Source organism: Pan paniscus, chromosome 14 (assembly GCF_029289425.2).
Source record: "Pan paniscus chromosome 14, NHGRI_mPanPan1-v2.0_pri, whole genome shotgun sequence".
In the NCBI taxonomy this organism is placed as follows: Eukaryota; Metazoa; Chordata; class Mammalia; order Primates; family Hominidae; genus Pan; species Pan paniscus.
In genome coordinates this window covers 61,513,266-61,529,879 of record NC_073263.2, presented here as the reverse complement: position 1 = coordinate 61,529,879, position 16,614 = coordinate 61,513,266, and the positions used below count along the sequence as shown (strand labels likewise).

The window sequence follows — 16,614 nt, the reverse complement described above, 5'->3', positions numbered from 1 at the left end:
TAAAAGTAAGTATTTCCTGACTGTTTAGCTGTCTTGTTGTAAACTTTTCCCTATTACTAACAAGACAGAGTAATCTCTCCAAAATTCATATTCTTGGGCCCTTGGCCTTTCCTCATACTTTCTCCATTGTTCCTGTGTTTCTCAGATAGTGGTTTAAAGTAAATGGAGTATTTTAGCCCAGTACAAGGTTTCTTTGCATAAATGGCCATATACAAGATAGGAAAGTTATAAATAGGATTTTATCACAATCAAAGTACTTGGGTCTAAGCTGGTTATAGATTCAACTTCAATGCTTACATGTAGTGCTGATTTTGAGTTTAGTTCATAGACTTGTAATTGGGAATAAGGCCCTTTTTTAGTGTTTGGTAGTAACTCTGATTAGTCAATTCTCATGCTTTAGTAGGATCCTCTGAGATGCATGCTAGATAAATAGTACTGTTTTATTGTTTCTATTCATCTTCTGTATTTTGACAGTTATCTTTCATAGATACATCATTAACATAACTTATCTTCTAATTGGATTTGACTTCCTGGCAGTAGTAAATAAACTTTATCCTAATCCCAATCGTCTCATTTATAGAATGAGTTTACAACTGCATTGTTTTCCTTATAATAAATACCATTGTGATTAGAATACCTGTGCCCATTGTGGCAGTTTCTACATGGTATCTGCTCAAATCATCCTTCAGTTTTTGCTTATTTATGAACTAAGTGCTAATATCTAGGCCTGTATTTTGTAATATGGTAGCTACATGTGGCTTCTGAGCATTTGAAGTTTGGCTAGTCTGAATTGAGATGTGCTGCAGTATAAAATACACACTGGATTTCAACTATTTAGGAAGAAAAAGAAGTGAAATGTCATCAATAAATGTTTTATATTGGTTATATGTTGAAATGGTAATATTTGGGGTATATTGGATTAATTTTATTGAAAATAGTTTTGCTTGCTTGAAATTTTTAAATTACTCGTGTGGTTTACATTATATTTCTCTTGGACAGTGTTGATCTGTGTGTTTGCTTATGATAATATATCTCTTACCAACCTTCCTTCCCAGGAAAAAGATTTTCATGGCCTCAGTGTCTGGTTCCGTATCTGGCTGTTTGTTTCATATGCTTCTGTTGGCAAATCCCATGTTTCTGACTGCTTCCCTCTTTCTCAATTTGGCTACTTAACCTGTCTTAATAATTGTCAGCTGTATTGTTGTAAGATCACCTTGAGTTATCTTTATTTGGTTTAGTTTTGTGGTTCTTGACATAAAGTGAATACCCTTATGAACATTTTTTTTTTTTTTTTTTTTTTTTTGAGACGGAGTTTTGCTCTTGTTGCCCAGGCTGGAGTGCAGTGGCGTGATCTTGGCTTACTGCAATGTCCGCCTCTCGGGTCCAAGTGATTCTCCTGCCTCAGCCTACCGAGTAGCTGAGATTACAGGCATGCGCCACCATGCCTGGCTAATTTTGTATTTTTAGTAGAGAGGGGGTTTCTCCATGTTGCTCAGGCTGGTCTCAAACTCCCGACCTCAGGTAATCTGCCCGCCTCTGCCTCCCAAAGTGCTGGGATTACAGGCGTGAACCACCGTGCCCAGCCATGAACTTTTTAGAGTGTTACACAGTCTATATTTTTTAGCTTTAGTAAGTGTAAAAATGTCCTATAAATTTTTTTTAATAACTTCATTTCCTTCAGAGTATTATTTTTCTAACTAATTTCTAACATTTGACCTCTTATTTTCAAAATATTATAGTATGGCTTGGAAAGAATTATGAGTGAGGAGAGGAGCCTTTCCTTATTGGCCAAAGCCATGGATCCCAGACACCCCAATATGATGACAGATGTGGTTAAACTTCTCTCTGCGGTATGCATTGTAGGGGAAGAAAGCATGTAAGTGTTATCAACATATTCCCCTAATTATATAATAATTTAATACAGATTGATTCATTTAATGTTTCATTATCTACTCTAGGCTAGAATTTACTAGAATTTAAATAAATGTTGAGGTATATTTAAGCAGCTAATATAGTTTCTTATTGGCTGGAAATTTTTGAGTAATTATTTCTCTTAATTGATTTATTAGTTATGGTCTCACATACTTCTATGAAAAACTGATTTCCTTATCATATTTAAACTGTTTTTTTTAACTGAAACCCTAAATTAAAAAAAATTCTAAATGGAGGCTTTGAAAATATACAAATGGTTCTATTTCTTATGTGATTTTTTTTCCCCACATAGAATTATTTCAAACTGTAGGTCTTCTCTATCCCCTTGTAAAAGCAAACATATTACGATTTGGAAATCTATATATAAGGCAGATTAGAAAGTGATTTATGTAATAGTAGTTTACTGGTTGAGGGTACAAAGTCCTTGAGCATAAAGCACACACTAGAGCTGTAAAGAACTTAACCACATTTGTTAGGAGTATAATTAAATACCATTACATACATATTAAAGATAATTATAAAGATAAAGATTTTTAAAAATTAGGGTTCTAATTATCAGGAAGCATTTAAAAATTATTTAAAATGCCTTTTAAAAAAGATAAAAATGTAAAAACTAAACAGGCAAAAGAACTAACAGAAATATCCCCCATATGTAGGGGTTGGCAGAGTCCTGTAAGGGGAGCCTCCTGTGTTCATTTGAAAATCAGCCTTGTGGAGGTCCTGCTGGAGTTGGTGGGATTGAGCAGGTTCGGCTTGATGGTTGGATAGTCAAAGACACCACTCGGCCTCAGCCTGGCAGTCTGCCCGCAAAGTGTGCCTACAGTGTTTATCTATAGAAGAGGTGTTGCCACACCCAGCTGCAGTCCCAAGCGTGCAAAGCCAGGCATACAGCTTCAGTATTTAAGGCCATATAAATGTTGGTGTACAAATCTAAGAGTGAAATTTATGTGGACATATGATACTTTCTGAGCTTCCCTTCCCACTTTCTTCCTTTCCCCTTTCCCCCATCATTTTTTAATTCTGTCTTTTAACCTCCTCTTTTTCCCTTTTCTTCCTCCTCTTTCCTCTTGGACTCTTCCTTGCTTTTCTTTTCCCTTCCCTATTCTGTTATCCTTCCCTTTTCCTTGTTTCTTGACTTCAGAATGGGTATCAAGATCCTGTAAGTAACATTTAGGACTGCATGCCCATGTCCACGAACTGTGAGCTTCTCCAGTGTGCTGGATGCTGTTAACTATTACTTAAAAGAAGAGGAAGTATAGTTTTTGCATAATTATTATATTTTATATTTGAATATTTATAATACCATACTATTATATATTTTCGACTATCACTCAGCTTCGTTTACTTAAACTTGTGAGGCATAAAAGTGCAGTGGTTGAGAGCATTTATATGGTGCCCACCACATAAACTGTCTGGTTTCAGATTCTTGCTCCACCATTTCACAGATATGAGACCTTGGACGATTGCTTAACCTTTTTCTGCCTTAGTCTCCTAATCTATAATACGGGTTAATTATAGTACCTACCTCAAACAATTGTTATATACTTTAAAATGAGTTGATGTTTGTAAAGTGGCTTAAATGGTGCCTGATGTGTAGTAAGCATTATATAAATGCTTGATAAACATCTTCACAGGGTTATTGTCAGGGATAAATGATTAAAATGTAACATGCTTAGAACTGTGCTTGATACATGGTATGTACTCAGTAATCTACTTCTAAAATATATTGGCTGCTTAGGGTATTGACTTCTTTAGTAGGATAAAGCAATTGTATTATGGCATTTGTGTTTGCTACTTGCAATTTAATTGACTCAAATTTTCCAATAGCCTTGAAGAAGTTTTAGAAGCTTTAACTTCAGCTGGTGAAGAAAAAAAAATTGACAGATTTTTTTGTATTGTGGAAGGCCTCCGGCACAATTCAGTTCAACTGCAAGTAAGTTTTGTGTGTATATAAAATCTATTTTTAAATGGCATATATTACTTTTAACGGTTTTATGATTGGTTTATATGAAAACATTGTTATGAAGCTCTGCATGCCTTTTAATATTCTTTTATAGCATTATTTATTTATTTTTTTTTTTGAGACGGAGTCTTGCTTTGTCGCCCAGGCTGGAGTGCAGTGGCGCGTTCTCAGCTCACTGAAAGCTCTGCCTCCCGGGTTCACACCATTCTCCTGCCTCAGCTTCCTGAGTAGCTGGGACTACAGGCGCCTGCCACCATGCCCAGCTAATTTTTTTTGTATTTTTAGTAGAGACGGGGTTTCACTGTGTTAGCCAGGATGGTCTCGATCTCCTGATCTCGTGATCTACCCGCGTCGGCCTCCCAAAGTGCTGGGATTACAGGCATGAGCCACTGCGTCCGGCCTAGCATTATTTTTAGAATATAGAATTCCTATTTGTACTGTGTCATAATTTATCTTATAGATACATCTTGGCACACAACAATGGTTATTTCCTAGGTTGCTTTTCGTGTAGTAGAATTATTAGATTTCCCTGTATGAGATATTATCATAGTTCTATGAACTGTTTATTCTATGTTAGTCTCTTAAATTACTTTAACTTTTGAGATGTTTTGCCAATTAGGTCGATTAGGGCTTTTCATTGTTTTAATAACTGAAAAGTTGAGCTTACGTGAATAATAAGGAAACCCAAGGTTATAGATGTTTCCAAAAATACTGCTAAAAAGACACATTTAGACTTAAACATTTAAGTATTCAAGCTGAATAATATTCATTTAATTTCTCTTTCTTTTTTTAAAAAAAGGAAAAGAGGCTTTTATTGGTATAATTGTTCAAAAGTGGTCATCTTAAAAAATATTAATACCTGATTCTCACCTCCGTACTTCTAAAACTTAATTGGCATGGTGTGACCTGGACATTGGGAAATTTAAAATGATCCTCAGGTGATCCTAACGTGCAGCAAAGTTTCAAAGCCAATGTGTTAATAGATATGAAGTAAATCTCTTTCACACTTAATAAAAGTAAAAAGTTATAGTTTTTTTTTAAAGGTTCTGGGTGCTTGGCCATTTTATTGTTTCTTGGTATATTAGGAATAGAAAAGCTAAATCTGAAATAAAAAAATAAAGTGAAAAATTAAAAGTAAACAAATGGTATTTTAAAAATAATAGGCTGGGCGCGGTGGCTCATGCCTGTAATCCTAGCACTTTGGGAGGCCGAGGCAGGCAGATCACCTGACGTCAGGAGTTCAAGACCAGCCTGGCCAACATGGTGAAACCCCATCTCTACTAAAATACAAAAATTAGCCGGGCATGATGGCAGGTGCCTGTAATCCCAGCTACTCAGGAGGCTAAAACAGGAGAATCACTTGAACCCCAGAGACGGTGGTTGCAGTGAGCCAAGATCGTGCCACTGCACTCCAGCCTGGGTGACTGAGCGAGACTCCGACTCAAGAAAAAAAAAAAAAAGAGAATATGATAGGAGCTGTGAAACTAATAATTTAGTATGACATTTCAGATGACAGTGTTAGTGAATAGCCAGTGAGGAACCCTATGTTGTGATTTGGTTCTCTTCGAATAGGCAGGATTGAAGATCTGACTAGAGGGTCTCTATGGCATGGGTCCTGCAGGAACCTCTGTAAGAGAGCCCCTTTTCATGCATTCTGGGCTTGTTAGATGACATTGGCTTCGAGGTCTGGGATGTGTTCCCCATCTGTGACATCGACCTTGCCCATTTAGTTGCTTGAGAGACTAGAGTCTTTTAATTCATGTACTGCTAGCCTCATTTCCAGTCTCCTCTTCTCTTTTCTCTTGCTTTCTTGTCTCTTCTCTCCCACCTCATCTCTGAGCTCCCCCTTCCCTGCTCTCCTTTTCCTTCCTATTGCTTTTCTTTTTCCTTTCTATTTTTTATGTCTTTCCTTGTCAGGTTGATCTGCTGTCATCTGGTGCTTTGAACAAGTTTCTTTGTCATCTGGTCCCAGGCTTTTTATTCATCTGAAGATTAATGAAGAGTAGCCCTAAAGAAAACTTTGTAGAGGAAAGTTGAACCATTACTTTATCTGATTTTTTTTTGCAACTATCTATGAATCTATAATTATTTGAGAGTAAAAGTTTTATGAAAATATTGGTAAAACTGGGGTCCCATCCTTTTGTTTACAACAGTATTACATTACATGAGGTTTTAAACTGTAAGGGAAGAGATAAATAATGGCTTGTTAAAGACAAAGCCCTGTTTTGTCCTGGTAAATGACATGATCTCCTCATTTATTGGAAAGTTTCGACTATTGCAGTCTAATTCTTGGTTATTTGGAATATTTGTTTTGGCTGTCAGACATAAAGGTAAATATATCTGACTTTTATTTTAATTAACTACAAATTAAATTGATGAGTATGAACTTGAAGGCAAACTACGTTGATTTAAAAAATTTAGGGGGTAAATTAAGTAATTTCTTTTATAGGTAGTTCTGCTTTTATTGAAGGTGCTCTTCTGTGGAAAAATAACATTTCTATAGTCATGATAAACTTATATTTAGTCAGTAAATATCTAGAAAGAGAACTATCAGTTAAAAGTTTGGGATTTTATAGGTTACTATTCTATAGAAGATATTAAGACTTAAATAAATATTAAGAATTCTGTTTATATAAAGTTTTGATACAGGTTTAACTTCTTTTATTAACAGCTCTAGTCAGACTAAATGAACGTATCATAAAATTTACCCATTTAAAATGTGCATTTCAGGTCAGGTGTGGTGGCTCATGCCTGTAATCCTAGCACTTTGGGAGGCCAAGGCGGGCAGATCATGAGGTCAGGAGATCGAGACCATCCTGGCTAACATGGTGAAACCCCATCTCTACTAAAAATACAAAAAAATTAGCTGGGCATGGTGGTGGGTGCCTGTAGTCCCAGCTATTCGGGAAGCTGAGGCAGGAGAATGGTGTGAACCCAGGAGGCGGAGCTTTCAGTGAGTTGAGAACATGCCACTGCACTCCAGCCTGGGCAACAGAGCAAGACTCTCTGTCTCAAAAAAAAGAAAAAAAGTGTGATTCAATGTTTTTTGTATATTAACAGCTTTGTGGAATCTTTACCACAGTCAATTTTAGAAGATTTTCATTGCCACCCAAAAGAAAGTCCCCGTCCCTTAGCTATAACTCCACAATCTTTGATTCTCTCTAGCCTGAGACAACTATTGATCTACTTTCTGTCTTTATAGAGTTGCATATTCCAGACATTTCACGTAAATGTAATCATGCATTATGTGGATCTTTGTGATTGGCTTCTTTTACTTATTAATAGCAAAATATTTTAGAGGTTCGTTCATGTTGGAGTACTGCATTTTAAAAAATCGCCACATAATCGTCTGTCATGAGTGTACCACATTTTATCAGCTGTCAGTCGACAGACATTCGGGTTGTTTCTACTCTTTGGCTGTTACGAAAAATGCTGCTGTGAACATTTGTGGAGTTGATTTCTTTTTAAACTACTGCTTATTTGCCATATTTAGTGTTGAGTGAATAGAGGTAGGGAGGAGGAGAGCTTAGAGCAATGTTTTCCTTCCGTAGTTATGGAAGTCACGGGAATGATACAGTTTCTTTTTAATTTTTAATTTTTGTGGGACATAGTAGGTGATGATTCAATTTTTGAAAAATTTTTGCCAACATATAAGTAGCTGATTATATTTGCTTTTATGAAACTAATTGCTTTAGTTGTAATTATATTTTCTGTTACAGTTAGTAGTAGTGTTAATTATTTGATATCCTGTAAACACTAAAATAAATTTCTTGATATAGTTCTTAGAGCTTAATTTTTAAGAAGTGAAAGATTATTTTAGCATCATTCAAATTTATTTCTTTCTCATTTTTCTGATATGTTCAGGTTAAATTTCCATGCTCTTAGTTGGGAATAGAAAATGGAAAGAATTGTTTTACATTCTCATTTTTTCTATTCAAATATTTTGTTGAAGGCTTTTACTCCTTAATAAAGGTTTCTCATTGTTTTTAAGCCTAATGTGTGAAATAGCTAGCAGGTAGCAGGCTTCAGAGTAAAAGATACCATTTTCTATAGTGCTAACTTAGGCCAAACAAACAAAAAAAGGTAACATAGATACTCTTTTCTGCATATTGCCGGTTATGCTCTTTCTATATTCTTTAAAATTATCAAAAACAATTGTAGTAATATCTAAAAATACCTATTTCCCTGTCTTTCTGAATTTTCCACAAATAAAGTAAATTTTGAGGTGGCTGGCTATCAGTTTTCCTATAAAACTATTTGTACCCATTTTATTCCATTTTAATAAATTGCATTATTAAAATGTGCTAAACTAGATGACATTAGCAAATCGCCAATTAAAAATAAAACTTGTTTATTGGTGAATAAAATAGGAACCAATTGTTTACTTTTAAATTGGAGAAAATGAGATAGCAAAATAAACACATTCTTCATTATTCTTTTACTGCAAAGTATATTTATGACAAAGTATTTTTTTTAAAGGAGAATAAGGAGAATTGTTACTTTTTTGTTATTCTGATCCTAATAATGATAATTTGTTTATGATTATGATAGAATTGAGCACACTTCCCCCATTTGATATTATATAGTAAGAAAATGTTAAACTTTGTACTTGGAATAACTTTATTCTCAGGCCTTGAAGAATATTATCAGGGGCCGTGCGTGGTGGCCCACGTCTATAATCCCAGCACTTTGGGAGGCCGAGGCAGACGAATCACAAGGTCAGGAGATTGAGACCATCCTGGCTAACCTGGTGAAACCCCGTCTCTACCAAAAATACAAAAAAAAAAAAAAAAAAAATTGCCTTGCGTGTTGGTGGGTGCCTATAGTCCCAGCTACTCGGGAGGCTGAGGCAGGAGAATGGCGTGAACCCAGGAGGCGGTGCTTGCAGTGAGCCGAGATCGCGCCACTGCACTCCAGCCTGGCTGACAGAGCAAGACTCCATCTCATAAAAAATATATATATATCTATATCTATCTATATATATATATGTATACACACACACATATATATTATCAGGAAAGAAAGTACAAATATAAATCTAGGACTTAAAATAAGCATACATTACTTTTTTTTTCAAACATCAGACAGGGTTTCTCAGCTGCAAGCAACATAATCACTCTAGGTAATTTAAGCAGAAAATGTTATTACAAAATTAAATATGCTATGAAACAAATTGAACAGATTTCATCATAGCCTATATCAATTAATTACTTCACAAATTTTGTACCTACCTTACAAAATTTCTGGTAGGCCCAGGGAATCATGTGGGTGGTCTGTAGCTAGAAGTAATACAGAAGATACGCTGCACTGTATCACGGCAATGCTCTAATGGAAGTGCCACTCCCAGCTCTCTGCTGTGGTCAGCACTTGTGACACCAGGGACAGACAGCCTTCTGCCACAGTTGCCCCAGGAGAACCAAACCCTCCATCGTAGTGTCCAGTGTTCATGTGTGTGCTTGTCCCTCATGTTGGCCAGTTTTTCCTTAGTAGAAAAGGACTGGGATAAGTATTGGTTAACCAATCTCTAGTTTCTGCCGTCCTTTAATCTTCTGTTATTTTTATTTCTCTCCTCTTTTTCTTTTCCTTTCTGTGTCTTCTGTCTACTCTTGTCAGGGTCATACTTTCCTGGAGTATCAAGAGCATTTTCTAGATTTCAAAGAGTTTGTTGAAACCCTTGCTGTTGGTCATACGACTGATTGAATTGTGATATATTTTTGGAAGGGAACCAAAACATGGGAATCCTAGAGCATTTTGGGTGGATATTTGGTTCTTCTTCTGTGTATATGTCCTCAGGTCTGCAGTGATAGAATGCTGTAACTTCCTTTTCCTGTGGTTTCTCCCTGATCCAGTACCCATGAAGTTGCTGATGGGAGGGTCAGGAACATGAATGGTCTTAGACGATCTGCCACTTGTAAACTGACATGTTAGTCTGCCATAGTTCTATTGGTGCTGTCAAAAGACGTGAACTCCTAGGTTAAAAACAAAGGATTTTATTGCTCACAGCAATAGCAGTAGGCTGAGTATCAGCTTTGTGTCAGTCCCAAAGCCCATATTGTGACACTCATAGTGTAATGTGAATACTGCCAGTTGCAGTGGGTTGTGTTTTAGGAGAGAAACCTTGAGCATAGGGAATATTACTTTTATATTATGGGCAGCAATGACTGTAATTGATCTGATTGATACAGGCTATGATGAAATCTGTTCAATTTGTTTCATAGCATACTTAATTAAGTTCAGTAGGGACTGTGGGCAGCAGAATGAGTCCTGTCTGAAGTATTTGCCTCAGTCCTGCCTTCCAGGTCCCAGATCTAGTCAGCTGAACAAATCCCATAATCCAGTAAATCATCAGAGTCTACCTTAGAACACCAGGTGGCTTTCTTTTTAAATTTTTTGATTCATCTTTCCACTTGGCCCGAGGTGTTAATTCAGATACAGTATGATGTGTTAGTGATTGCGCAAACTTCCCCTTGTTCAGCAAAGAAGTCTAGGACAATTCTTTCTTTATAACAATCCTGGTCAGTGAGTTGAAGCTGACCTGATTGCCTCCCAGGGCTGATGTGGTGTCACTGACCACTTTAGCTGAAATCAGGCACAGATTTTTTACCACTTCCCATTGTAGGGATAACTGCCTGCAGAGTACACATAGTAAGTCAGTTTTCTTCTCCAGGAAGCTCCCCAGAGTAACTAAGCATAGCTTCCATTTGGAGAGATCTCCATAGTTGCCTAAGAGTTGCATGACATACTGGTGGCATTTCTTTAAACACTTGAACATTTCTTATGATCATACCTGTAGGGTTCAAGTCATGGTGTTTTTTAAGAGAGAGGCAAGTTAATGCCTGTCTTTCACATAAGATAAATAGTCTTGAAAGGTGTACATGGTGCTCCTGGAAGGAAAGTGTTGTTTGTAGTTGTTGGGACGACCCAAATAGGAACTTTATTAGTTGAGGGACTACAGGGTGGCAGAGCTTTCAACTTGGCTTCCAGGTGGCTGATAAATTTTACAGTTCTTGGTTCAGGAAATAATTAAGTCTAATAATTTTTGGAGGGACTGTCTGAAGACAGTCAGTCCAACTTATTCCTTTTTGTCAGTGCCATTCACCCACTCCACAGAATGACTGAGCTACAGTTATGGGAGTTGGAATGGGGTTGACATCCAGAGAGAAGGAAAGATGTTTTGCATGGGAGATGCAGGAGCTGGATCTATTCTGATTGACCTCTTAGTAAAGTGTAGGTAATGGTAATCAAATCATGGTCAGAACTTTCTGGTGGTAAATGGCAGGATGTGCTGTAGGAGAGGAACTTTGAACTTGCCTGCACTTTGCTCTAAAAGACATTATCTTTATTATACTAGACATGAAGTGAGCCTGCTCTTTGCTCTGAAGAGATATGCTGTTTTCCAAGATTGTTTTGTATACACACATCCTTGAAGAGCATCTAGATCAAAGACGATCAATGTCTTTACTTGCAATACAAGTGGAAATGAAATATGAGAGACCCAGGGAGAATTGTCTTGCAACAGACAGAAGACCACAAATCTCCTAGTGTCACCTTGGCTACTTTTCCTTTAGCCCGGTTCTTCTAATGTTGTTCCTATACATTTGTTTTATCTTGGATGTAGATTGAATGGAATGAAACCCTCATTAATTTTGATTCTTGGAAATACCTCAAGAATATTTTCCCTATGTTAGTTACTGAATAAAGGGAAAACATGATTTCCAAAGTTTCTGAGTCCAGAGAGGAGAAATAATTATGTCAGAGAGCAAATAAAGGAAAAGATGGGAAGCTTGTTTCAGAGAGAAAAAATTGTTTGGTTGTCTTTGATGGTTTGATGTGAACCTGTAGCATCTTTAGTTCTGAGCTTGCTCACCTAAAATATATACTTAAATCCTTTTACTTAATTTCATTCAGGGTTCTAAATATCTGATTTTAGTATACTCTTTAGATATAATACCAATAGCTGGGTTTATGTTGTCCTTCTGTGGATCTCTACTTGTTATGATTATCTAGTAAAGATGACCCAGATCTTGTCATTTCTTTACCCACTGTTGAAATACATAGCCATTGTTTGCTTTAGGTTTTTTTTTTTCCTATTGTGGTAGGATATATATAACATGAAATTTACCATTTTAACCATCTTTGAGAGTATAGTTCAGTGACATTAAACACATTCACATTGTTGTGCAACCCTTATATCTTCAGGCTTCTTAAGCTATGGTGATAACAGTGATGCAGTACTGGACAGGGGTGATTGATGGTTGGTATGTCTTTCTAGGATTCCTGTGGTAGATATTTCTCTACCCTAGAACATATTTTTCAAGGAAGCAAAAGCAAGGAATATAATCCAGGCTATTGGTGTCTCTGGAAATATTACTAGAGAAAATCTGTGTTCCAAATGTATTTCAGTGTCTGGCATGCACATGGTCTTAACCCGTATCCCATAGTAACATATGAAAATACAGAAGCTGGTCATATATAAAGAACAAGAAGAAAAAGCAAAAGTGTTCTGTTAAATACCTAAAAAATAAGAAATTTGATTAAGCTTCAGTTATAATACTTATGAGTCTGACAATTTGAAAATGATAACCCTTGTTGAAACTTGCATTGTGAAATGAGGCTGTTAGTCTTGGTTCTATGAGAAGCAAGAGGTTTGATGTGTAAGGGACTAGAGGAAATGCCTGTGAGAGACCCTGGAGGAGGAGCTGGGGGAGGCTGGGAGAACTGTCAAACTCAATGCAGATCTGACCCTAGGTGAAGGAGAGAGGGAAGGAGTGGAGATTGGGTGAAAGTGTCTCAGGCTATCCTGAAATTCTAGGAGAGCTTGACAAGCCTGTTGGGGAATCCTTGAGCCAAAGTCCCATGTGTCCCAGGAACAGGTCTATTTTAGTATACTTGCTGTGCTCAAGCCTTGGCTGGGAGCAGGGAACTGTGACTTCAATTCAAATGCTGTGATAGCTTTCAGAAGGTAGCAGCTGGGGCTATAGGCCATTTATGTTTCCTGCAGTCAAAGACTGAGAGTTGCATTGTTATGGCTGCTGCAAAGATAGTTAAATTTTTCCTTAACTTAAAAAAAAACTCTTCAATCTGTGGATTTCATTAAGTTTAATTAGAAGATAGATCTTTGAAAGTTTGATGGGATTGCATTTTTCCATGTCTGAAAAAGTAGACAAAGCAATATTTTTATAAATTAAAAAGGATAACTTTTTATCATTATATAAATAGTTTCATTAAAGTATTAAAAATAGTACCAAAAACCTTTCTTAAGTGAGGGATAATCACTATATTTTGAAATTTGTCAATGGGCAATAATCAGACAAATATGCCATTGAATACTCACATTAAAACAAATTAGAGGTTAAATGCCTTTCTGGATTTAGCCAAGTATATTTGCTTTGGTTGATTTTGTTCCACCTACCACTTTAATCTTCAAAGTTTACCCAGGTTTTATTATGCCCAAGACCAAGTAAAGGTCTTATAATAAACAGTTATATCTTGATTTACTATTTTTTGTTTTAAGTGTCTCTTCTGTTCCATCAAATAATTATTAATTAATTTTCTATTTTAAATAAACTTTTCTCACATTTAGTGAAGGACTAAATGAAGAATACAGACTATTAGTAAAAGGCTTATTTTTAGGATCATTGTTGAGCTATCCCGGAAGGATGCAAATGTTAATTTGTTTTAATTCCTTTCTCTTCTGACTACTACTTTTATTGAGGTTTGCATGAATAGGGTTGATATATAAGTACCAATCAATTAAAACATCAACCATATTAAAATGGATCAGTAAATAATAAGCCAGTATGCTAGTAGACATTAAAGGAACAGATAATATTCTAATGTGAACTCATATTGTCATATGGAGCATACCCAAGTATAAACTAATGGTTATCATTATCTAGAGTTTACTGGCAGTTTTCTGAATCTACCTAATAAGTCTATATAATACATTTCTTCATTTATTCTACAATGGACAACTAGAAAGATAATTAATGTCTTGAAGGTAACTAAAAAGTTTCATAATTAACCGATCAATTACTTAGTTATTCAGTGACTGCTAGGTACTGGGCTATGCTGGGTATTGGAACTACAAAGTTGAATGAAATACACCTCTGCCCTTAAGAAGCTTATACTCAAGAATTTAAAGCCATCTAACATTTCATACGAAAATTGCAATAAAGGCAGTTTTAGAAAAAGGCATGGGAGGACATAGAAGAAATTAATGATGTCTTGGGGGAGTTTTCGAATAAATATTTTAAGAATTCAAGTTTGTTCTTTAGTATCCCTGGTATAAATTATAGCTTCTTGAGTCCTGCATTTTATTTCTCTGAGTCAATGTGGGGTATATGCAGTTACTTCAATGCATGTGTATAAAATTTTAAAATCTTTGGAATTTCTCTATTTACACTAGAGGCAAAATATTTCTCCATAAGCATCATTTACTCATTTTAACTTGATAAATGTGAAATTTAATTGTGCAAAGAGAGACAGATGATTTCTGCTATGGGGTAGGAAAGATGAATAGCAGTCTAAACTGTATCTTCCAGGCCCAGATAATAAGCTTTTGCAGCCTCTGATAGAATTTTTATTTAAGTATTTTACTGGTTCTTGTTTTCAATCTGGATTTAGCTCCTGAAGCTGATATGTTGTTGCAATGTAGAGCCACGATTTAATTGTAAAAACATCTACTTATACCCAGGATGAACATGTTGACTCAAGAGTAAACTTTCTAAGAACTACTTACTTTTGCTATTAGACAACTTTCTAAATCTCGTCAGCACAATCAGGTTGAAAGCTTCTGCTCTGGCGGCCTTTGGAAAAACTGGATGGTCCTCGTGGATGGGGCTCAGGGATAGTACCTGTTAGTGAACCTTGAATTTTGTGCTTAAGTTTGTTGTCCAAAAAAGGGTCAGGGAACCAAAGGTTAGAAAAAAAACAGTCTCATTACCGAGTATCCACCCAAAAGAAAATAAATAAATATTTCAAAGGGATGCTGGCACTCATGTGTTTATTACAGCACTATTCACAATAGCAAAGATATGGAATAAACCTAAGTGTTTATCAGTGGATGAATGGATAAAGAAAATGTGGTACATATTCACTGTGGAATACTATTCAGCCATAAAAAGGAATGAACTCCTGTCATTTGCAGCAACATAGATGGAACTGGAGGCTATTAAGTAAAATCAGCTAAGCACAGAGAGACAAATATCACATGTTCTCACTTATATGTTGGAGCTAAAAATTGTGATCACATGGATGTAGAAAGTGGAAAGATAACAGGCTGGGAAGAGTGAGTGGGGGCAGAGGAGGAAGGATGAAGAGAAGTGTGTAAAGGGTGCAAACATATGGTAGAAGGGATAAGTTTAATGTTTGATAGCAGAATAGAGTGACTATCTGACCAAATAAATATGTTGTACTTGGGGAATAGACACCCTAAATACCTTGACTTGATCACTGCACCTTATATGCATGTAACAAGATTTCTCATGTACAATAAATTTGTACAAATAAACACATTTGTCTTTTCTCATATTTGTGTTGAACATAGTAATTGCAGTAAATTATGTACCAAAGGAAATTTAGGTACTATATATTCACATATGAAGAAAACTTCTCACTTTATTTTCAAGGGCAGAAAGCCACTTTGCTGATTCAGTGATGTAGATATAGTGGCATGTTCCTCTATCTTGTTGTTAACCTCTTTCGGCTTCTAATGATTTTCCTTTGATCGTTTGCCCTGTTCTTAAGATTGCCTTTGACTGGCTCTGCCCCACATATTGAATATCTTTGAGATTTCTATTTACAGCTTATCTACTTTATTGGCCCCTGTTATGTCTTTACCTTCCTAGTTTATGGTATTGCTGACTTTTGTCCCACTCTTTGTCATTACCTTTTTGGCCACTCGCTTTCCAGTCTTAGGCTGTCTGGAGTTTGCTGATGTCAGTCCTTGTACTATACTTTTAGTTTACTGCTGCCCTAAGGAAATCCTCAACTATCCTGAATCATAGATGGACACACACCCCTCCAGCTAGAAGTTACGTTTAAAATACCTTTTCTCACAGAAGACCCTTTTTGATAATTGACACAAGAGTAATAAAGTGAGCTTACAGTATTGGCTTTCCAAACCATTAGAATTGAATTTGTAATCCATAACACCTAGAGATAAGTGTCTTTACATAGACTTTTTAAAAACAAAGATAAAGGAGCAGTTACTTCTAACATATAAAGATGCATTTAGGGCAAAGAGGAGAATATTTTACAGCAATTGTTTGTTTACTGGCTGCATATGGCATCTGTGGGGAGGCAAGTAGTTTCTGCTTGGAACAGTAACTCTATCCCTTTGTAGAAACTATTCTTGTCAAGTCACCAGTGTTTTCATTTTGCCAAATGCAGTGGTAATTGATTAGTCCTTGTTTTATTTGACCAGTTGACACAGTTGATCACTCTCTCACTGTTGAGACCACTTTCCATACTTCCAGGACACCACAATCTCCTTGTTTTCCTTCTACCTCACTTATGGTTTTTAACTTTTCTTTTTCTTTAACTTATTTCTCTAATCTCCATGTTGAAACCTACAGTTGAAAATGCGCTAAACAGTTCTGACACCTCCTTTTTCCTCTATACTGTCGTGATTCCATCTGAGGTCTTGGTTTTTACGTATTATTGCTATGGCAATTGCTTTATTTTGAACTGGAGTCTTCTATCTTCAATTTCCTTTG

General features: G+C 36.1%; 1 protein-coding gene across 2 annotated transcripts in view; it reads left to right on the top strand.

Annotated features, from left to right (window-relative positions):
- The window catches only part of DIAPH3 (diaphanous related formin 3), a 489,712-nt gene that overhangs the window by 151,250 nt on the left and 321,848 nt on the right, over nt 1-16,614 (top strand). For both annotated transcript variants that reach the window (XM_003825324.5, XM_055096829.2), the window contains 2 exons: nt 1,740-1,876; nt 3,760-3,865. In XM_003825324.5, the coding sequence (XP_003825372.4) occupies nt 1,740-1,876; nt 3,760-3,865 (243 nt within the window). The remainder of the gene's footprint in view (nt 1-1,739; nt 1,877-3,759; nt 3,866-16,614) is intronic.